The 18,174-nt window shown below is 40.3% G+C and overlaps 1 protein-coding gene across 3 annotated transcripts; it reads left to right on the top strand.

Annotated features, from left to right (window-relative positions):
* Window positions 1-3,993: 3,993 nt before the first annotated feature.
* Window positions 3,994-6,545, top strand: adma (adrenomedullin a). Of its 3 annotated transcripts, none has more exons than XM_043705908.1 (4): window positions 3,994-4,127; window positions 4,594-4,705; window positions 4,878-5,015; window positions 5,613-6,545. In XM_043705908.1, the coding sequence occupies exons 2-4, from the start codon at window positions 4,605-4,607 to the stop codon at window positions 5,881-5,883; spliced, it is 510 nt and encodes a 169-aa protein (XP_043561843.1). In that variant the 5' UTR covers window positions 3,994-4,127; window positions 4,594-4,604; the 3' UTR covers window positions 5,884-6,545. The 3 variants fall into 3 exon arrangements, with proteins under 3 accessions (XP_043561843.1, XP_043561841.1, XP_043561842.1); XM_043705906.1 differs by having other exon boundaries at window positions 3,996-4,127; window positions 5,610-6,545; XM_043705907.1 differs by having other exon boundaries at window positions 3,996-4,127; window positions 4,597-4,705; window positions 5,610-6,545.
* Window positions 6,546-18,174: the final 11,629 nt, after the last annotated feature.

Here is an 18,174-nt window from a genome sequence, read left to right on the forward strand (position 1 = left end):
TATTTTGTAAAGGTTCTCAGAATTTTGAAACATTGGGTTGTGAGTGTATTGCAGCTTCTTTCTGCTTTTTACAGCCATAGATGTTTATTTAAAAATTCAAAAGTTTCATTACGCAGGTAATTTATGAATTGTACTGTGCGGTGTAGAATGAAACAGGTATTGAAAAATGACCCAAGCTTTTGAGGTACTTGATAGCATCCTATAGAGAATATGGGTGGGAAGTGCAATTCTTTAATCTATTACCTCACCTCAAGGAGTGTTTAATATAGCCCAATGGTAGAAATTCCAGGAACCGAGCAGAAAGAAAGCCAAGTAATGTTAGTTTCTTTAAGCAGAAATTTATTTACTATTGGGCAACAAATGTCATTCAAAAGATTTGGTATTTCATCTGTATTTTGACTGATTCTCTTTGTGGTGGTTTCCAATTGTTCTCTGACCAATTTACTAATAGACAAAATGAAAGATTTTTTCTGTAATAGGGTGTTTTAATTTAAGGGGAATTTGAGCTTTGCATTCTGTGAAAATGTTAACATTTCTCAAACATTAACATGATACTTAAATAAAAGCAAAATACTGTGGATACTGGAAATCAGAAACAAATGCAGAAAATCCTGGAGAAACCAGAAGATCTGGAAGCATCTGTGGAGAGAGAAACAGAAGCAAGGTAAGAAATGTTAACTGTTTCCCTCTCCAAAGATGCTGCCAGACCTGCTTAGTCTCTCCAACATTTTCTATGTTTGCTGAAAATACCACTTGTTCTATGGAGGCCTAACAAATCTTGTGCATTTATGCTGCAGTATAGGCGTATAATGTAACATATACTGTATTTTTGAGACAAAATTAAACAGCTCAGCTCTACGGCACAAAATTGTGAGTGGTTCTACAATGAATAAACATTTAAAACTCAATTATGTACATTACAGGCTAATAAAATGAATCAGGGATTTTATTTGAAATTGTGAAACCAACTCTTTCCAAATCCTCAGGCCCACAAACTAAAGGAAGAAAGCAGCCAAGAAGAAATATAAGCACAAATAAGGCTGATGCTCTGGATTTAATGAGTGATTATCATAACTGGAAAACAGCAGATCGGAGATTCCAGTCGAACCATTTAGTTGAGACATTTTAACCTTAACCTCATGGTCACAGGCATACTATACAAAAATAAAAGAGAAATAAGATTATCTGATGGGAAAAATATCAAATTATATATTTAAATACTCACCTGTATTCCATAAATTGACTGAATGCTAAAAAAAAAGACATTACAAAGCCCAATGAGGGTTTCTGTTAAAACAACAGATTAAACAACGTTAATACTCCCTGATGATTATAGACCAACTGCCTGCCAATAATACACTGGAGTGAGGGCTCTTGTGATAGATACAGTTATGGTATCTTTGCCTTTGAGCCAACAGGCTCGTGGTCAATTCCTACATGTTCCAGTGGTGCGTCATCACGCAGGAACTGGTTGATTAAAATTAGATGGAGTGATTGGAATGGAACACACGTGACAATTTAATAAAATGAGAAAACTGGCAAACACAATGGAGTTTTAAGTTGTGCTGATAGTAGTGATGAAGGGGTTAGTGGGAGAATCGCCTGGGAAAAACCACTGTGCTTGACTAGTGAGAGGAAAATGAAATGAATTAGTGGCGCTCACGGATCTCTCATGTATGGGGTTGGGGAGTACAAAACACAGAAGAGCGCGTTGGAAGTATATATTGTATCTGAATAGCTGGGAGAACAGAAATGGATGAATGGGGGAAGGAAAACATTGTAAATTCATGTTATTTTGTCAGCCACGTGATTTGTTCAGCAATCCTCTTTATTAAGTTGTAGAGATGGTGGCAAAAAACTGGATATGCAGTCACCTATCTGTTTAGGAACGTGTGGAAATTTTCGTTTAAATATATCTACAGGAGTGTTTTTATTTATCTCTACGTTGAACTAAAAGAACAACTAAGATTTGAATAGTGTTGCCGATTCCTCTCTGCCAATGGTGCCAATGGTGCTCTCAGAACCCCGCTTTCCCATTCGGAATATTTCCAAGTTTGGGTTTTTAAGTGAGGTTCCGAGAAGGCTGTAGTTTGGTTAAGTGCCAACTTTGGAAGGAACAAGCGACACTGCTATCTCAGGAATGTTGCAGAGGGGATAAATATCTTTGTACTGAGTGGAGTGGTGGCCAGCTAAGTCCTTTTCACAAAATGTTTTGTTGGAGACAACTCGCTTGCTCTCTGAAAGAGCTTGTTCGCTTGTTCTAGCCGCACTGTGAAATTATCTACACGGTTACATAATTAATTAGAAATTTGCATTTATACTCCATTCTTGTCTTGAAACCTCTCGCCTGAGATCCTGACATGATTTTCTATTATTCAATGCAAACATGATCGATCAACTCTAAAGGTGGCTCAATAGCTGCCGCCGGCTTCCCTCACATTAAATCTGTCACATTTTGTTGGGTAGAGAAAGATGCGCCTTCGAAATATGTTGAATCACCCTGATCTCCAATACCATTTGTCAAAAGTAAACTCCTGTGAACCGATTATCTTGCTTCATTAAAGGAAATCATCCCCAGTATGTTAAATAATGAATTAAAACTCACTCCATGCGTATTTCATCAGCTAAGAACTGAGCCAATAATCACAGCCACATCTGTTCCTCAAGACAGAGTACAGAGTGGACAGGGAATCTGGTTCCGCGAGTGGGCAGGCCGTGTACTGGGGACCCAGATTTAATGTGTTTGCTAGAAGGATTAGAGGGAACATGAAGGGAAACATTCTCACAAACAGGATGAACGGCGTCAAGGATTCACTTCCCAGTTTGTTGGCTGAGGTAGAAACCCTCAACTTTCTTAAAAGAAACCTGGATCCACATCTAAAGCGCAAGGCCAGGTGGTGGAAAGTGGAAAGTAGTTTGGGTGGCTAGTTTATTTAGACATGACGGGCTGAATGGCTACTTTGTTTCTATGTTTCTATAACGTGTCTATGTTTCTAATGCCAGTCTATTAGAAGGTGAAGGGTAATACTGATCAGATCAACAGGAACCCATGACCATGTTAGACCATGGTCAGGAAACCAATCAAAAACAGCAGGTGGTTATAACTGTTAACATCGGACATTTCGGAATGAATGTTGACCATATACAGTATTTCCCAAAAGGGTTCTATTAAATTTTGGTAGAGTCGGAATGATGTTTTTTTTAACGTAATGCCTGAACGGTGGTGTGTGACCATTTAAAATAGTTAGGAAAACGTTAAGTCTGAAACGATGAGGAGTGTACGTGACAAACACTCCGGTTTACATTCCAATGATTGAATAATGGATGATGACTAGAGATATCAGAGGCATTACGAACCGTCGTACTGAATGTCTGAGGAAACAGACAAGTTGAAGCATTAATCACTTGGGGAATATTTCGCCCGCCACACAATTCATGCCATGTGCATTGACAAAAGAAATAATCATTGCAACAGAAAAAAAGATTTCAGTTGCTGAATAAAACAACCTGATTCATTAAATTATCCACCATCTCGAAATATATCAATTTCAAACTTGTTTCTGATTAAATTACTTTGAGGCATTAACATCGTTAGTGTAATCTCTTCGACTGTAAAATCAGAAATATCATGTAGGATATTTTAAGTGCATAGATTATAGGATATTTTAAATGTATAGATTATAGTATAATTCAGACGCAAATAGTTTGGGAAGTATAAATATGTATTGTTGTAAGTGGTAGTTCGATTAAATATCCTCGCAAAAGCAATATTTAATGTTCAGTTTACAAATATCAGGGGTTAAACTTTGAGTGTTTAACTGTATCTGGTGAATTTATAGGCTAGAAATTAATCGACATTTGATTGTATTTATACTCATAAAACGATGTGTGCATGAGGTCTGCAGGATGTGCTCTGGTATTGTCACGTCTTGTCTGCGAGCCGTCCGTCAATTGAATCTCCGCCCCATGTGCAATTCTATAAAGAGAGACTCCAGCTCTGGACTCAGTCAATGCGAATCGAGAATAACAGTTTCGTGTCGATCTCTGTGCGAAACACTTTATAAGGATACACCACAGAGTTACAGGATTGAAGACATTTGGAAAATCTTATTAAGTAGGCTTTGGAGGTAAGTGTGGAATGTTCTACCCTTGGCTGACTTGAACAACTCTGATACTTTGCACCTCTTGCCCATTTTCCTTGGTAGCTGCCAGTATTTTGTGATGTTCGCGAGGTGATGTGAGAGACGGCAGGAATCAGAACAATGTACACTTTAGCAGGTTGTACTCGCCTGTGTTTCGAAGCATGTTGCTGTACTTGAATGCCTCAGGACCCGCTGTTTGCTGATGATCTTTATCTAAGCAACATTGTTCGTGAGAGAAATGACCAAAACGAATCTGGCCGTGTCTTGTACTGAGCGGAAATTTTTGATTCCCTCACGCTGGGGAAGACTGACCGTTAGCGCGTTGCTGACACATCGCCAGAACTGATAAGTGCCTATCAGCAGCAGTGTGCCCACAGGCTGCAAACAAGCAGGGCTTGGAAACAGGGGCAAAATCCTAATGCTGTCCGCTTTTGTTTTTTTCTCTCCTCAGCAGGTTTCACCATGAGGATGGTTCACGTAGCTCTGCTGTACTGCTGTTTTGTCTATTCAGCCTATGCCAATGCAGACGCCAAATTGGATGTAGCTTCGGCATTTAAAAAAAGGCAAGTTTTCCATTTGTATCTCCTTCCTCCCCACCACCCCCGGGGTATTGTCACGCTGCCCCACTGAATCATGATGTCATATGATTTAATGTGTTTTGTTTAAAAGCGGAGGAACTTCAGCAGTTTGTGACCGTGCCCTGTTCTTACCGGGGTTACGCGTTTGTGTTCGCAGGTTGAACGCCTGGGCGTTAAGCCGAGCAAAGAGGGATCTGAAAGCTTCCAAACTGAAGAGTCAGGGGCTGATAGGAAACAGCCAGCAAGAGTTCGTGAGGACAGAAGATGTTAAGGAAAACTTCAACATCCAGTCCAGGTAATGAAAGCAAACCCTTTGAGCGACGAACCTGAAAAAAAAAATACAAACGATCCCAGATGGTTTTGCAAATCGATGGGAAACCTCACAAATTGTGAATTGATTGAAGTTGAAAGTTAAATTGGAGGATGGCAGGGGGACCCCAGCTAATCTGGAACTGCAGAGCGGTTAGATAAATAAGAGTAGATGGATGAGTTACATTGGTTTTTAAATGCACAAGGTCGCAGGCTGAGAGACGAGCGGAAAATACCAGGGAGAGCAAAAACAGGCGAGCGAAAGGATCCCAGTGTGATTCAGGACTCTGTGTCCTTGTGCTGTTGGAGAAATTGTCTCGGGTCTCAGAAGTCTTCTCAAAGTACTTCATGAAAACATGTACATCAAAGCTACCGATAAATTCCACCCCTGTTTTTGGGTTTATAAACTCTTTCCCGGGCTCATGTTTCCCCGTGTTTTATGATGTACTGGGTTTGTGAGAAAAACGAATCAGTTGACGCTGTATTACTGAGCTCAGCGACTGATGAGGGAGCCGCTCGGTTTGGGGCTGGGCGCCAGTTTCTCGGGTTTGTTCTGACCGTGTGTTTTTTTCTCTCGCAGCAGCTCAGAGGCGCACATCCGCGTCAAGCGCTACCGGCACGGCTTGCCGCGTTTCCCCCAGCTCCACCTGAACCGGCCGAGCTGCCAACTCGGGACGTGCCAGGTCCAGAAGCTGAGTCACCGGCTAAACCAGCTCCTCAATAACCCGGAGAAAGACAACATGGCTCGGTGGAGCACGTGGAGTCCCAACAGCTACGGCAGGAAACGGCGATCGGTGCGCTCCAAGATAGCGCTCATGGTGCCTCGGGAACACGGGAGTATTCACAGGACGTGACAAGCACAACACAAACTCTTCAGGACTGTCACTCCAGGCCCACCGCCCTGGGCTAGAATATTTATGACTGCTGATGGACATACCAACACTTGGCAAACTTTCCAAGGCACAGCAGAGATCAGAACTGGTAAAAAAATTGCCAGCAATTGTTTTTGGGGAAGTTTCAGAGCGAATTGAATGAAGGAAAGGGCGCCATCTCTCAGCGAATGCCTTGGAATTCAGGGCTCACGGAGCCAAATTCCAGCTCATTATCTCCGGACTAGATTTGAAACGATGTTGTTTTTCTGTGTTTGGATTACAGGGAGTCTAAAATCCTGCTAGTATAAAAGGATTGCATCATACTTGAAGGCAATTTCTATTACAGAAAGTGCAATCGACGTTTTAATGTATGAAAGACATTGTATATAAAATGGTTTAAACTATTTAACTTTTTTTCCTGTAACTGTACATCTGGACATAGAATTATTTTTATACGTGATATAAGTATATAAAGGGCATTGTAGTATCAGCAAATTTAGAATCATGTGTCCATTATTATGGAGGTAAATATGTTCACTAGTTACCTGACTCCTTTTTGTACATTCCAGACTTGCAATGACTGTATATGTTGTACAATCTATTTTGTCATAATAAATAAAGACAATAAACATTTGCCTACACTCTGATGCCTGTGGTTATTGGGTGCCTGCTTGTTAACAACTCAGGAGTGTCACAGCTCAGTTTGAGATTGGTCTGTATACAGCAACTCCGTGAGCATCACAGCTCAGGTTGAGTTTGATTCGGAGATTGGTTGAGATTGAAATTGGTCAGTATACATTCCCCCTTCGGCGCATCTTTGAGTCAACATTTGGATTGAACTCTACAATGTGAGCACACCCTACAGCAGCTAGTCAGATCACGCAAGTTGTTTGAGAAAAGGGAGAATACATTAACAGTGAACAATTGCATTTCACTCTGGATGGTTCGTTCTGAAGGTGAAAGTTAGGGCAGTGTCTGACTTGTTGATGCTCCGTACTCGGAGCAAACCACAATGAGACCAAATAACGAAGTTGGGTGTGTTTTTTTTACCGTCAAAGCCCGCAGCGCCACCTGATGAAAAACGCAGAAACTACAAGAAGCAAGAATAGAGTTAATTGGTCCTTAGTTCTGTTTACCAAAGTAAGATTATAATCTATGCAAAAGCATATCACCCTCAACATATTGTGAAGTGTTCGCCATAAAATCACTCAGGCATGTTGTTTTGTGTTTTGCCCCGCAGATATAGATGGGTTGAGCTGCCATAAAATGTCGGGGAAGGATAAAAACCTAACAGGGATGATTCATGTTTAAAGTTCATAGCGCACTGTTTACATTAGATCCTACCATGCCAGGCAAGTTTCTACAACCTCTGAAAAGCTTCTTGTGGTGGAGTGGTAGTGTCCAAGCTCTGAGTCAGTAGGCTCCGGTTCAAATCCCACGTTCTCCAGGAATGTATGATAACATCCCTGAACAGGTTGATTAGAAAATAACTTTCCCAGCGCTGATACAATGTTTGGTTTGCACGTGCTTTTATCCGTATTACAAATTTGATTTCCCATAGCAAAATGTAAATCCATAGGAGAATTATATGAAATTTCCCTCCTTTAGAGATTATTAACATCAAGAATTGAGCTTTGATCAAATTTCTTAACAAATTGTGGCAATTCTTGAGAGATTATAAACCTTTCGAAGAGACTGTGACAATTCAGTGCAGATAAGTAATTCCAATACAAATGGTATTTGAATTTTGATGGTACTTCGGTGCATCATTGGATATTAGATTGATTTAATGCTGCTCGAACTATCATATTTAGATAATCGATGGAGCTATTCTGCCATCTAGAGTTTGCAAAGAGTGTGAATTTATCAGGATGGCTGAGAATGGAAAAAAATCATGTGAAACGTCTCTGGGGTGTGAGCAAGGGTCATAAACTGCTCTTCCCTTGTGTCAGAACAGAGCTGCGTTTTGAGGAATGCTTCTCCATCGAAGGGCATTTCTTTCGAAGCGCGAAAAGCATATAACAAACAAACACATTCCAGGAAATAACTAAATCAGATTCCATTATAACCATTACCCTAAGCAGGAGAGCGAAGAGAATGTTACAATAATTACATGTTTGGAATATTTGGAAAGCACCCCTTTAGGAAATCGATAAAGTCACCCTGGAATTTAAGCATCTATGTAAAATTACTTGGCGTCAGTCCAGTTCAAGATAAAATCAAACATTCACATAGCTATAGGTTGCCTCGGATGTACTTTCTCCAAAGTTATAACGCTGACACTGGAATCTGTTTTTTATCCTTTGTTTTCCAACCCACTGGGTTAAGGTCACTTTCTTGTCTCGTGTTCTCTTCTCGACACAGACATATATCAACACACTCACCCAAATCCCCAATTAAGCAAATTGTGGCCAAACCCGGAACTGGTATCAACGGACTGCACAAAACAAAATCATTTTGTTCGACAAGCTTCCTAATTCATCAAGAGTAACAGGGAAGCGGGTATGCGAAGCGTGTACAAGTAAATATAAGCCAGTAAGTTCCATTTACAAATCAGAGCTCCTGGTAGACTATAGAAAAACTGGTCAGAATAAGACAGCGTTAGTATTTTACAATTTAAAGTTTCTGAGGCAAATCTGTATAAACTTTCTTCACTCCAAAATAAAATCTCGACTCCCCACTAAGACCGACACAAGAATACTGTTATTTCAATAACATAAATCCAGAATTTACCACAACCATTTTGTAAGATTGTCTCCTACAAGGAGGCTGCCACCAGCATAATTATCAACAAACTATCAGCAATGGCTTTGTGGACACCCAAGTGACCTGGAAGTCACAATCTTAACATATACACTTTGATATTCTCTTTAAGTACCTGGAATGACCAAATGCCGAATGTAGGATGAGGCTGGACAGCTATTTGGTGGATGGGCCAAATGGTCTCATCCGTGTTGTAAAATTCTACGACTTCTCAAATATTTTATGACTGTTCCTTGGGTGGACATTTCAAGCCACTTTTTATATCACCGTAGCACTATGTTAGCACCATTGGTTCTCATGCACAAATCTCTTGCTACTGGCAGCAACACCAGAACAACTTCACCAGTTGTTAAGAATGTTGGTTTGGCAAATGCAGTTTAAAACGTTTCCCAGCCTGCGAATGCGTAGCTTTATTTCGATGTTGATGTTGGCCGTATGAAAACCTTGCGTTGGAAGCCAATCACTAAAGGAACACAAGTAGAAATAAATTGAAATAGCTACTGTCGAGATAACCATTGCGAGTCTTTAGGGGTCTTTACTCAATATTAAAGAATAACCCGGACAGACTGGTGTTTGCAAGTCTAACTTTGAGTTAACTCCCATGCAGTTGTCCTATCCTCGCAGAAACAGCACACTTAGCAGCCAAGAACCAGGATCACATTAATTCCAGAGGATTCCATTAACTGAATGGAGTTTTACTTCTGTGGCCCAGCTCTCAGCACATCTACTCAACGTATCCAAAGCGAGTTGAATTCGCGTTATTGGAATATGAAAAGTAACATTATTTTTAAATAAGAATCTAAGATCGACGGATGCGGGACATTGAAACAAAAACAGAGAATGCTGGAGAAACTCAACAGATTTGGCAGCAGCTGGAGAAGAGAAACAGAGTTGACTTTATTTATGGTGATAACAGGGAAATTGCTGGGCTGGTGGTGAATTAACTACATAGAAAAGGCGCCCAGAAAGAGAGAGAGAGAGGAAAGGGATAGCCAAACAAAGAGATTGCTTTTTATCAGCCCAGGAAGAGGTGAAAGCTGAGTAAGGAACGAACAAGGTGTAAATGGTTGAAAATGGGTTGGCTGTGATGGGAGCAACCCTTACAAGACAGCACCTACGCATGTGGGGGGAGGGCAAACAACACGGAGGAGGGTGTTCATGTTCTGAGATTGGTAAACTCAACGTTGAGACTTGAAGGCTGCAAGGTACCTAGCGGAAGATGAGATGGCTCAAGTCAGGTTGAGTTTTGGTGATCCAATAGAAGAAAAAGACCAGCAGAGCACCAGGAAGCATGGATCGAGAATCCAGTAGTGAAAGTGATTCACTGGCCAGCTGAGATCTGTTAAGGTGAGTGGATCTTTTTATATCAAACAAAAGGTGCCAATGCAATGTAAGATGAGGATGAAGATACTGATATCAGGCACATCTGGATACTAGTTTTCACAGAGAGACCAGCAATTGCATCACAGCAAAAGTCCATGATTAACCCATATGGATTGCTGCTTTCCAAATAGCAGCTGGTCCCAAGCAGCAAGCCTCCCAGTGGCACAAAGCTGGATCTGGAAACTGTTGCAAACCACATAGTGGCACCTTATGCAGTTATTTTTGCAGGAGAAGGGGGATCACTATTCAAAACAGGGAGATTTCCACTGCTGGTGATATGAATACTGAAGGAGAAGGAGAATTTGGAGCTTGGAGGAGATATCCTAAGGCACCCTGATTCTGAGGATAAGATGCTGTGTAGGCCACAGAAAGTGAATAGCTTCATGGAAACCCCTGTTGAACATGATGATGTATAGTACATACAGCACATCTGTGGATGGTGATGAGCATAGTTCCCTCCAGATGAAAGGCAGCTAGAAGGCCAATGAGAGGACTAATACTGCACTCACCAAAAGGAACAGAGCAGAAAAGTGAGCAGCCTACTTCTATCTCAGCTACATATACTGGACAGAATAGTGTAGGTACAATTGCAAACAAAAACACCTACCTGCACTTGACTATCAAAGGGTTATAGTTTATTACACAAGGGAACAATCTGTTAAAATGAATATGATGTTTTTCTTCAGCTAAGGTCTGAGTGCTTGTTTGTATGCTGTGGGGCTGTCAGAAGGCTTAAATCACAGCAATAATTAATATATGTCTTGGTGCTTTGTCATGACAAGTCAATTAACATGGTGAAAGACAATTAAGAAGAAAGAGGGAGTGTCAGAGAGATAATTGAAATGTACACTTAGTTGTCGAAGTTTGGCTTGGAATGTGCCCACATGAGGATTCTGTGTGTTTCTCCAGAATGCATGTTTTTAGCTATTGATAGTGCTGTTTCACTGTGTGGCCACCTGGTCTGCAGTCCCTTCCCACATTCTCTTCTTTCCTTGGAGGAAGAAACACTGTCAAACAAATTTGCAATGTCTAGGGTTAACTCCCCTTTGAAACAGCAACTTCACAGTCCACACGGTGCTGGAGCTATTCAGGGACCAAAAGTGTCCATTGTGTTGGGATGCCACACAGATGCAAGAGAATAGCTGTCATCACCCAATATTCACTCATAGAGTTGTCCAGCTGCTTTAAAAGCTGAGGCACCCAGTTTCAGGATGTAAGAGTCCAGATAGGTTCCCATCCATCTTGCACATGTCTGCAGGAGAAGTGGGGCAGGTCAGTACAATTGGGTTGTTAAGAATGAATTAACACAATAAGAAACCTGTTTAAAATAAGTTGGTACACTGCCAAATTCAGTGTCTGCCTGGTTTTCATATTATGGATGACTGGCATGATTGCATCCCAACATCATCTCTGTTTTATGAAAGTGAGTGCTTGACTTCAGAACATAAAACATTTCTACTATCTTTCAATTCCCTTCTACCACAGATAGCAAATATATAAATATAATTTCATGCAGCATATTCCAGCTGTGATAATTTCTCACAGACAAATCTGTTTGGGTTCCATGTGGTGCAGTGGTAATGACCCTAGTACTGAACCGGGAAGCTGGTTTCAAGTCACACTGATTTCAGGTGTGTCATAACACATCTGAATATATTGATTAAATATATCAATATTGATTATGAACCGAGAATGCATACTAAGAGAAAATTGTGACTTGCACAGATATTTCCTCAAGACATTTGTTTGTGCTCTACTGTCAGTTGACAACAGTTGTCACACAGATGCAAGAGAATAGCTTATAATTGTAAGGATTTATGGTAACCACAGACTCCTGAAGCTTTACTAAATGCCTTAGGGAGTCAGAAGAGAATTCTGCCAAGTTGCTGCTATATTGACCACAGTTTTGTTTTGTTGTTTCTTCTGCGTTGATATCTTTCATCGTTAAGAATGTATGGATGGTGTAATGCTTAGAATGGTCAGGTTTGATTAGTATGGTGACAATTCCTGCCATCTTTACATATATCCACATGCTATACTGAAAGAAGTCAAATTAACAAATTTTGATTTATGAAGAAACTAAATAAAGTCACCATAGTCCCAGAGGGCTTTAAGGCAGCTCTCTCATTCTGGAGAGAGATGACTAGTGGTGGTTTAAACTGAGGCTCACTGCACCTCAGGTGAGGGGCAAGGTTGAGAAGGTGCGACCATTACGGTAACCTCAACCCAATATCGAAATTGAATCTGCACTGTTGGTGTCATTCTGCATCACAAACCAGCCAACTGACCCCCAATTGAAAAGGGATCTAGATATCCTTGTCAATAAGTCATTGAAAGTTAACATGCAGTTGCTGGTTTGCAAATCTTCTGAGCCTACTTTGCATTTCCACTTACATTTTAACTTAATGAACAAACCACATTGAAGTATCTATTTAATTACCACTTAATTTCCTGAAAGCAGTGGAATGGTTGAAACTGAATATAGCTGAGGTTCATCAGAGGTGACTGACCTTTGATCTCCAGCGTGTGATGCTGTTAAAGCACAGCAGATGTCCTTTGACAATGGCTACCTGAAAAAGAAATAATTATTTTATTCTTTTTGTTCCACATTTTGTTATGGGGCAATTAACAAAATAGGTAAGTCACAATTTTTTTTACTTAAGATGCAGTTTGCTGTCTCGTAACGTTTAGGTTATTACCTTGTTTTGCTGACAATGACAAGTTTTGAAGTTTTAAATACAAAGTATTTGCTTCTGATTAATAGGAACATAGCAACAGGAGTAGACTGTTCAGCTCATTGAGCCTGCCCACAATCCAATTGATTTTGGCTGATCGAACACTTCAATGTGTGTTACTTACCAGCCTGATAACCCTGCAGACCAATGCTAATCAGAAGTCTATTTGTACCTTTAAGATACTCAGTGATTGCGCTTCCAATGCACTGTAGAGAACTCCAAAGGTTCACAACCCTCGAAGTTAAAAAAAACCCCGCATCAAGACATAAGTAGCATTCCTATTATTTTTAGGTTCCAGACTCTCCACACAGGGAAAACACCTTATCTGCCTCTACCCTGTGTCATAAAACACTTTTTAATAAAACCAAGGACCTTGTGTTATGAAGGTGTAGAGGTGTACTTTATCTTTAAGAGAGTTGAAAAGCTTGCAGAACTACCTGACACAGCACCAAGTGTTCTGAACAAGGAAATAATGTAACATTTGGGTGAACAACTAGCGAAGGGCTGTGTTGCCAGGATACAAAAAACAAATTCAAATTCAGCCAATCAGTTTAAATTATGCCAATCAAGTATGAATTTAGTACTTTGACAATATTAAAACCAATGAAAGGGTCCAATGTTTTGGGTATAAATATCAGACATTTTGAAGTTACCCAGAGTGGCAAAGAGCAGCAAAGAGAACTGCCAAAAGACCAACAGATGTAGGTTGCTAGTAAGAACTCTCTGACAGGTCCCTGTCTGGAAAAGGAGTTTGCACAGAAAAAACTTCGACACCAACCTGGAGAGAAAATCTAAAGAGGAAGATATAAAGAGAAGATTCGATAGCTGGCTGGTTTTGAAATTTGAATTTTTTGTAAATCTTAATCGGGGGTTTTATCTGACCAGTATTGTAGAGGGGAATTTAAAAGATAGGATTTGTGAAAGGAGTTGCAAATAGTCGTTAATTAATTATTCTCTATTAGACAAAAAAAATACAGTTGTTAATTTTTACTTTAAATAATGACTTTTGGGATAATTCTTTGCCTCTTGAATTTTAACAAATTACAGCATAGGATGAATCTTTTCTGTGTTGCTGGTTTAAATTAGTAGAGGGATTTACTCCTGTCTTAACTGTTTGGGGGCTCCTCGTCGGGATTTGAAATGTTTGGGTCTCAGATTCATGATCTGAACAGGTTTAGACAGATTTGAATAGATTTGGGGTACAAAAAAGCACAGTAGATTTAAACATTTGCAAGTTAGTGTCCTAGATCTTTAAATAAAACGTAGGTGAGGCAATTTGTTTAATTTCAGTGATTTGTGGTTGATTAAATTAAAAGTGAGAGAAATGGCTCTTAAAATTGCTAAAGATGTTCTGGGACTTGAAGATGATTCTCAAATTTGCCAAAAAAGTTTAGAAGGAATTAGCAAAGAAGTTAGACTGGGGTTTAACCAAGGACAAACGTAAAACAGAAATAAGGGAGTTACTCAAACACTTAGGTGTGTCAGAGAAATAGATAAGTGCAGTAGAGGTAGAAAAACTTAAATTGCAATTGAGGAAAATGGATTAGAACATAAAGAGAAAAAGAGAGAGAGGAAAAACAGGGAGAGAAAAGCTGAGTAAAGAGAGAGAGAAGAAAGGGAGAGAGAAAGAGGGAGAGAATTTGGACTTGAAAAGTTGCGACTTAGTCAGCAAAGTCAAGTTAACAGGATGGAGACTAAAATAGAAGGTAGTGATATATACAAGTATGTTAAAACTCTGCCACAATTTGATGAGAAAGATGTTGAAACCTTGTTTACTTCCTTTTAAAAATTGGCTAGGCAGATGGGGTGGTCCAAGGATTTATGGGTAATGCTAGTTCAGACTAACCTGTGGCAGAGCTAGTGATGTATTTGCTGCGCAGTCAGATGAGGGGTAAGAGATTTTGAAGAAGTCAAACAGGATATTTTAAGTGCTTATGAATTGGTACCAGCAGCATAAAGACAGCAGTTCAGAAGCATAAAGAAGGAACCAGGTCAGACTTATGTTGAGTTTGAAAGAATTAAACATAGTAATTTTGACAGATGGGTGCATGCTTTAAAGATAGATAGTACCCTTGAGGCTCTAAGAGAGATTATTCTGCTGAAGGGGTTTAAAAACTCACTTCCAGAGATGGTAAGAATTCACATGGAGAAACAGAAGGTTTCGGAAGTGAGAAGGGCAGCAGAATTAGCAGATGAATACATGTTGGTGCACAAGTCAAGCTTCCGGCCAGAATTTCATCCTGTGAGGGATAGAAGTTGAGAGAAGGAGAAATCCTACACTACGAAACCAAGAATAGAGAACACTGGTAAAAAAAAAACCCAAGAGGGTGGAAAGGATGTGAAAGGCCTCAGGTGTTTCCACTGTGGTAAAGTGGGACATGTAAAATCACAGTGCTGGTCATTAAAGAAAGACACAGTGGGAAAAGAGGTGGTAAAAAAAAGCTAAGCCAGTGGCATTAGTGAAGGTAGTAAAGGAGACCACAAGAAGAGCCGAGGAGCTGCATGAGGGTGCACAGCCTAGGCAGGGGCTGGGTATGGAAAGAATTTGTAAAGAATTTGCCTCTGTGGATAAAGTTTACTCAGAAAGAACAGCGGTAGAAGGACAAGAGGTTATGATTTTGAGAGATACAGGTTCGAACCAGTTGCTGATAGTAAGGAATGAACGAATATGCACTTTTTCTGATCTGTTACCTGAGAGTGTGGTAATTTGTGGGATAGATGGATAGAAATTTAGCATTCCCCTACTTAAGGTCAAGCTGGAGTGCCAACTCAAGACTGGGGAAGTAACAGTGTCAGTGATTGATAGAGCGTCAGTTCCAGGAATTCAGTTCGTTCTTGGGAATGATTTGGCAGAATCCAAGGTGGACCTGACACCCCTTGTAATGGAGAAGCCCAAGGGAGATTAAGAAACTGAGGAGTTAAAACAGAAATATCCTGGTATTCTCCTAGACAGTGTAGTAACCAGATCCCACTATCATAAGTTACAGCACGAAGCAAAAACTAAAGAGAAAGATGGAGTTGAAGTTCAGTTAGTGTACACCCTGTTTGACGTAATGCTGCAGGAAAAACCTGAACAGGTAAAGGTTCAGACAATGCTATGGGACTTGGCAACAGCAAGACAAAACAATAAAAGATATATATGTGGATGTGTACTCTGAAAAAGAAGCAGAGAATAATCCTGAGGGTTATTATCTGAAAGGTAGAATCCTAAAACGGAAATGGAGACCAAGGCAGGTTAGTGCAGAGGAGAAATTTGCCAAAGTGCACCAGATTGTGTTGCCGGTAGCATACAGACAGGAGGTGTTATGGGATAGCACATGAACTACCTGTAGGAAGTCATCTTGGGGTACGAAAGACTCAGGCTAAGGTACAAAAACATTTTTATTGGCATGGAATACACAAGGATGTGGTTAACCTTTGCTGTATGTGTCATAAATACCAAATGGTAGGTAAGCCACAGGTGATAATTGTTGCCAATTCCAACATTTGAAGAATGTTTCATGTGCTATATAATTGATTGTGTCGGTCCCCTCCCGGGAAGTAAAAATGGGAATGAGTAATTGTTAATCAAACTGTATGTGTCTACCAGATTTCTGGAGGCAATTCCATTACGGAGTATCAAGGCTAAAAACGTGGTAGAGGAATTAGTAGCTTTCTTCACACAGTATGGGCTACCCAGTGAGATTCAGTCAGACCAAGGGTCAAATTTACTGTTAGGCTGTTTAAGGAGGTTATGGATAGCTTGGGTATATAGCACTTTAAATGAGTGTGTATCATCTTGAATCCCAGGGAACTTTAGAAAGGTGGCGTCAGACCTTAAAGACCATTAGCGAAAGTGAGGACTGTAGATGCTGGAGATCAGAGTCAAGATTAGTTTGGTGCTGGAAAAGCACACCAGGTCAGGCAGCATCAAACGTCGATTTTACTGCTCTTAAAGACCATGTTGAGAGCATACTGTCAGGATTACCCAAATGATTGGGATTAAGGTATCCCATTCGTATTGTTGTCCATTAGAAATGGCCCAAACAAATCTACTCAGTTCACTTCCTTCGAGTTAATATTTGGGCGTGAAGTGAGAGGCCCTTTAAAATTAAAGAAGAATTGACAGGACCAAAGTCTGAGTTCTCACACTTAGATTTTGTATCGGAGGTGAGGGAGAGACTAAATTGCATAGGTGAGCTAGCTAAACAGCACCTAAAGAGGGCATAGTATAGAATGAAGCAGGTGGCAGATAAAAGCTCTGAAACTCTGACGTTTTCCCGGGAGGAAGACATGTTAGTACTATTACCAATGATAGGAGGTCCCTTCAAAGCTGGTTTTAGTGGTCCCTATCAAACTGAGAAAAAGTTGAGTCAAGTCAACGATCCAGTAAAGATGCCATATAGAAAAAAAAGTATCGGGTATATTATGCGAACAATTGAAACTGTATTATACTAGAGAGAAAGAACTGGAGAAACAGGTGTTAGTTACTGCCATGTAGAGAAGGGAATTAAATTCAGATGATATGGATTTTGATGTGCCTCAAAATAAACGAATAAACGAAGAAGCCCTTGAGGAGTGGGATAGATTAGTAAACTATCTGTCTCAGGAGCATAGAATGCAGTTGAAAGGTTTGTTACTGCAGTATAAGGACATGTGCAAGACTTTGATGGGGAGGACTAATGCTATTGTACATGAAGAAGACGGAGGGAATACTGCTCCAATAAAACAAAACCCCTATCAGCTTCATCCTTTCAAAGCCTGACAGGTCCAAATGGAGGTGGAGGCCATGCTCGACGAGGATATCATCGAACTGAGCCAGAGTGAGTGGAGTTTGCCGATCGTCTTAGTTCCCAAGTTGGATGGGACTCAGCGATTTTGCGTGGATTATCGGAAGGTCAATGTCGTTACAAAATTGGACTCATATCCAATTCCTAGATTGGAGGACTGTATCAAGAAAGTCGGACAAGCCAGTTATATCACCAAGTTGGACTTACTACATGGTTACTGGCAGGTACCTTTATCAGGGATGGCGAAAAAAATTTCTGCATTTATAACCACAAATGGGCGATATCAATTTAAAGTGATGCCCTTTGGAATGAAGAATGCACCTGCCATATTCCTAAGATTCACGAACAGAGTTGTAGCAGGGTAAACAAACTGTGCAGTCTATTTGGACAATGTAATGATCTTTAGTAAGTCCTGGAAAGATCACATGGTACAGTTGGCAGAGTTCTTTGAACGACTATGAGAAGTAAAACTGCTAATAAACTTAAACAAAACTGAATTCGTGAAAGCAGAGGTGACATTCTTGGGACATAATATCAATCATGGAAGGTGACCCCACAGAATGTAAAGACGGAGGCCACCGAGGAATTTCCATGACCAACCTCGAAGAAAGAGGTGCTCCAAT

This window comes from Chiloscyllium plagiosum, chromosome 16, assembly GCF_004010195.1.
Source record: "Chiloscyllium plagiosum isolate BGI_BamShark_2017 chromosome 16, ASM401019v2, whole genome shotgun sequence".
Taxonomy (NCBI): domain Eukaryota; kingdom Metazoa; phylum Chordata; class Chondrichthyes; order Orectolobiformes; family Hemiscylliidae; genus Chiloscyllium; species Chiloscyllium plagiosum.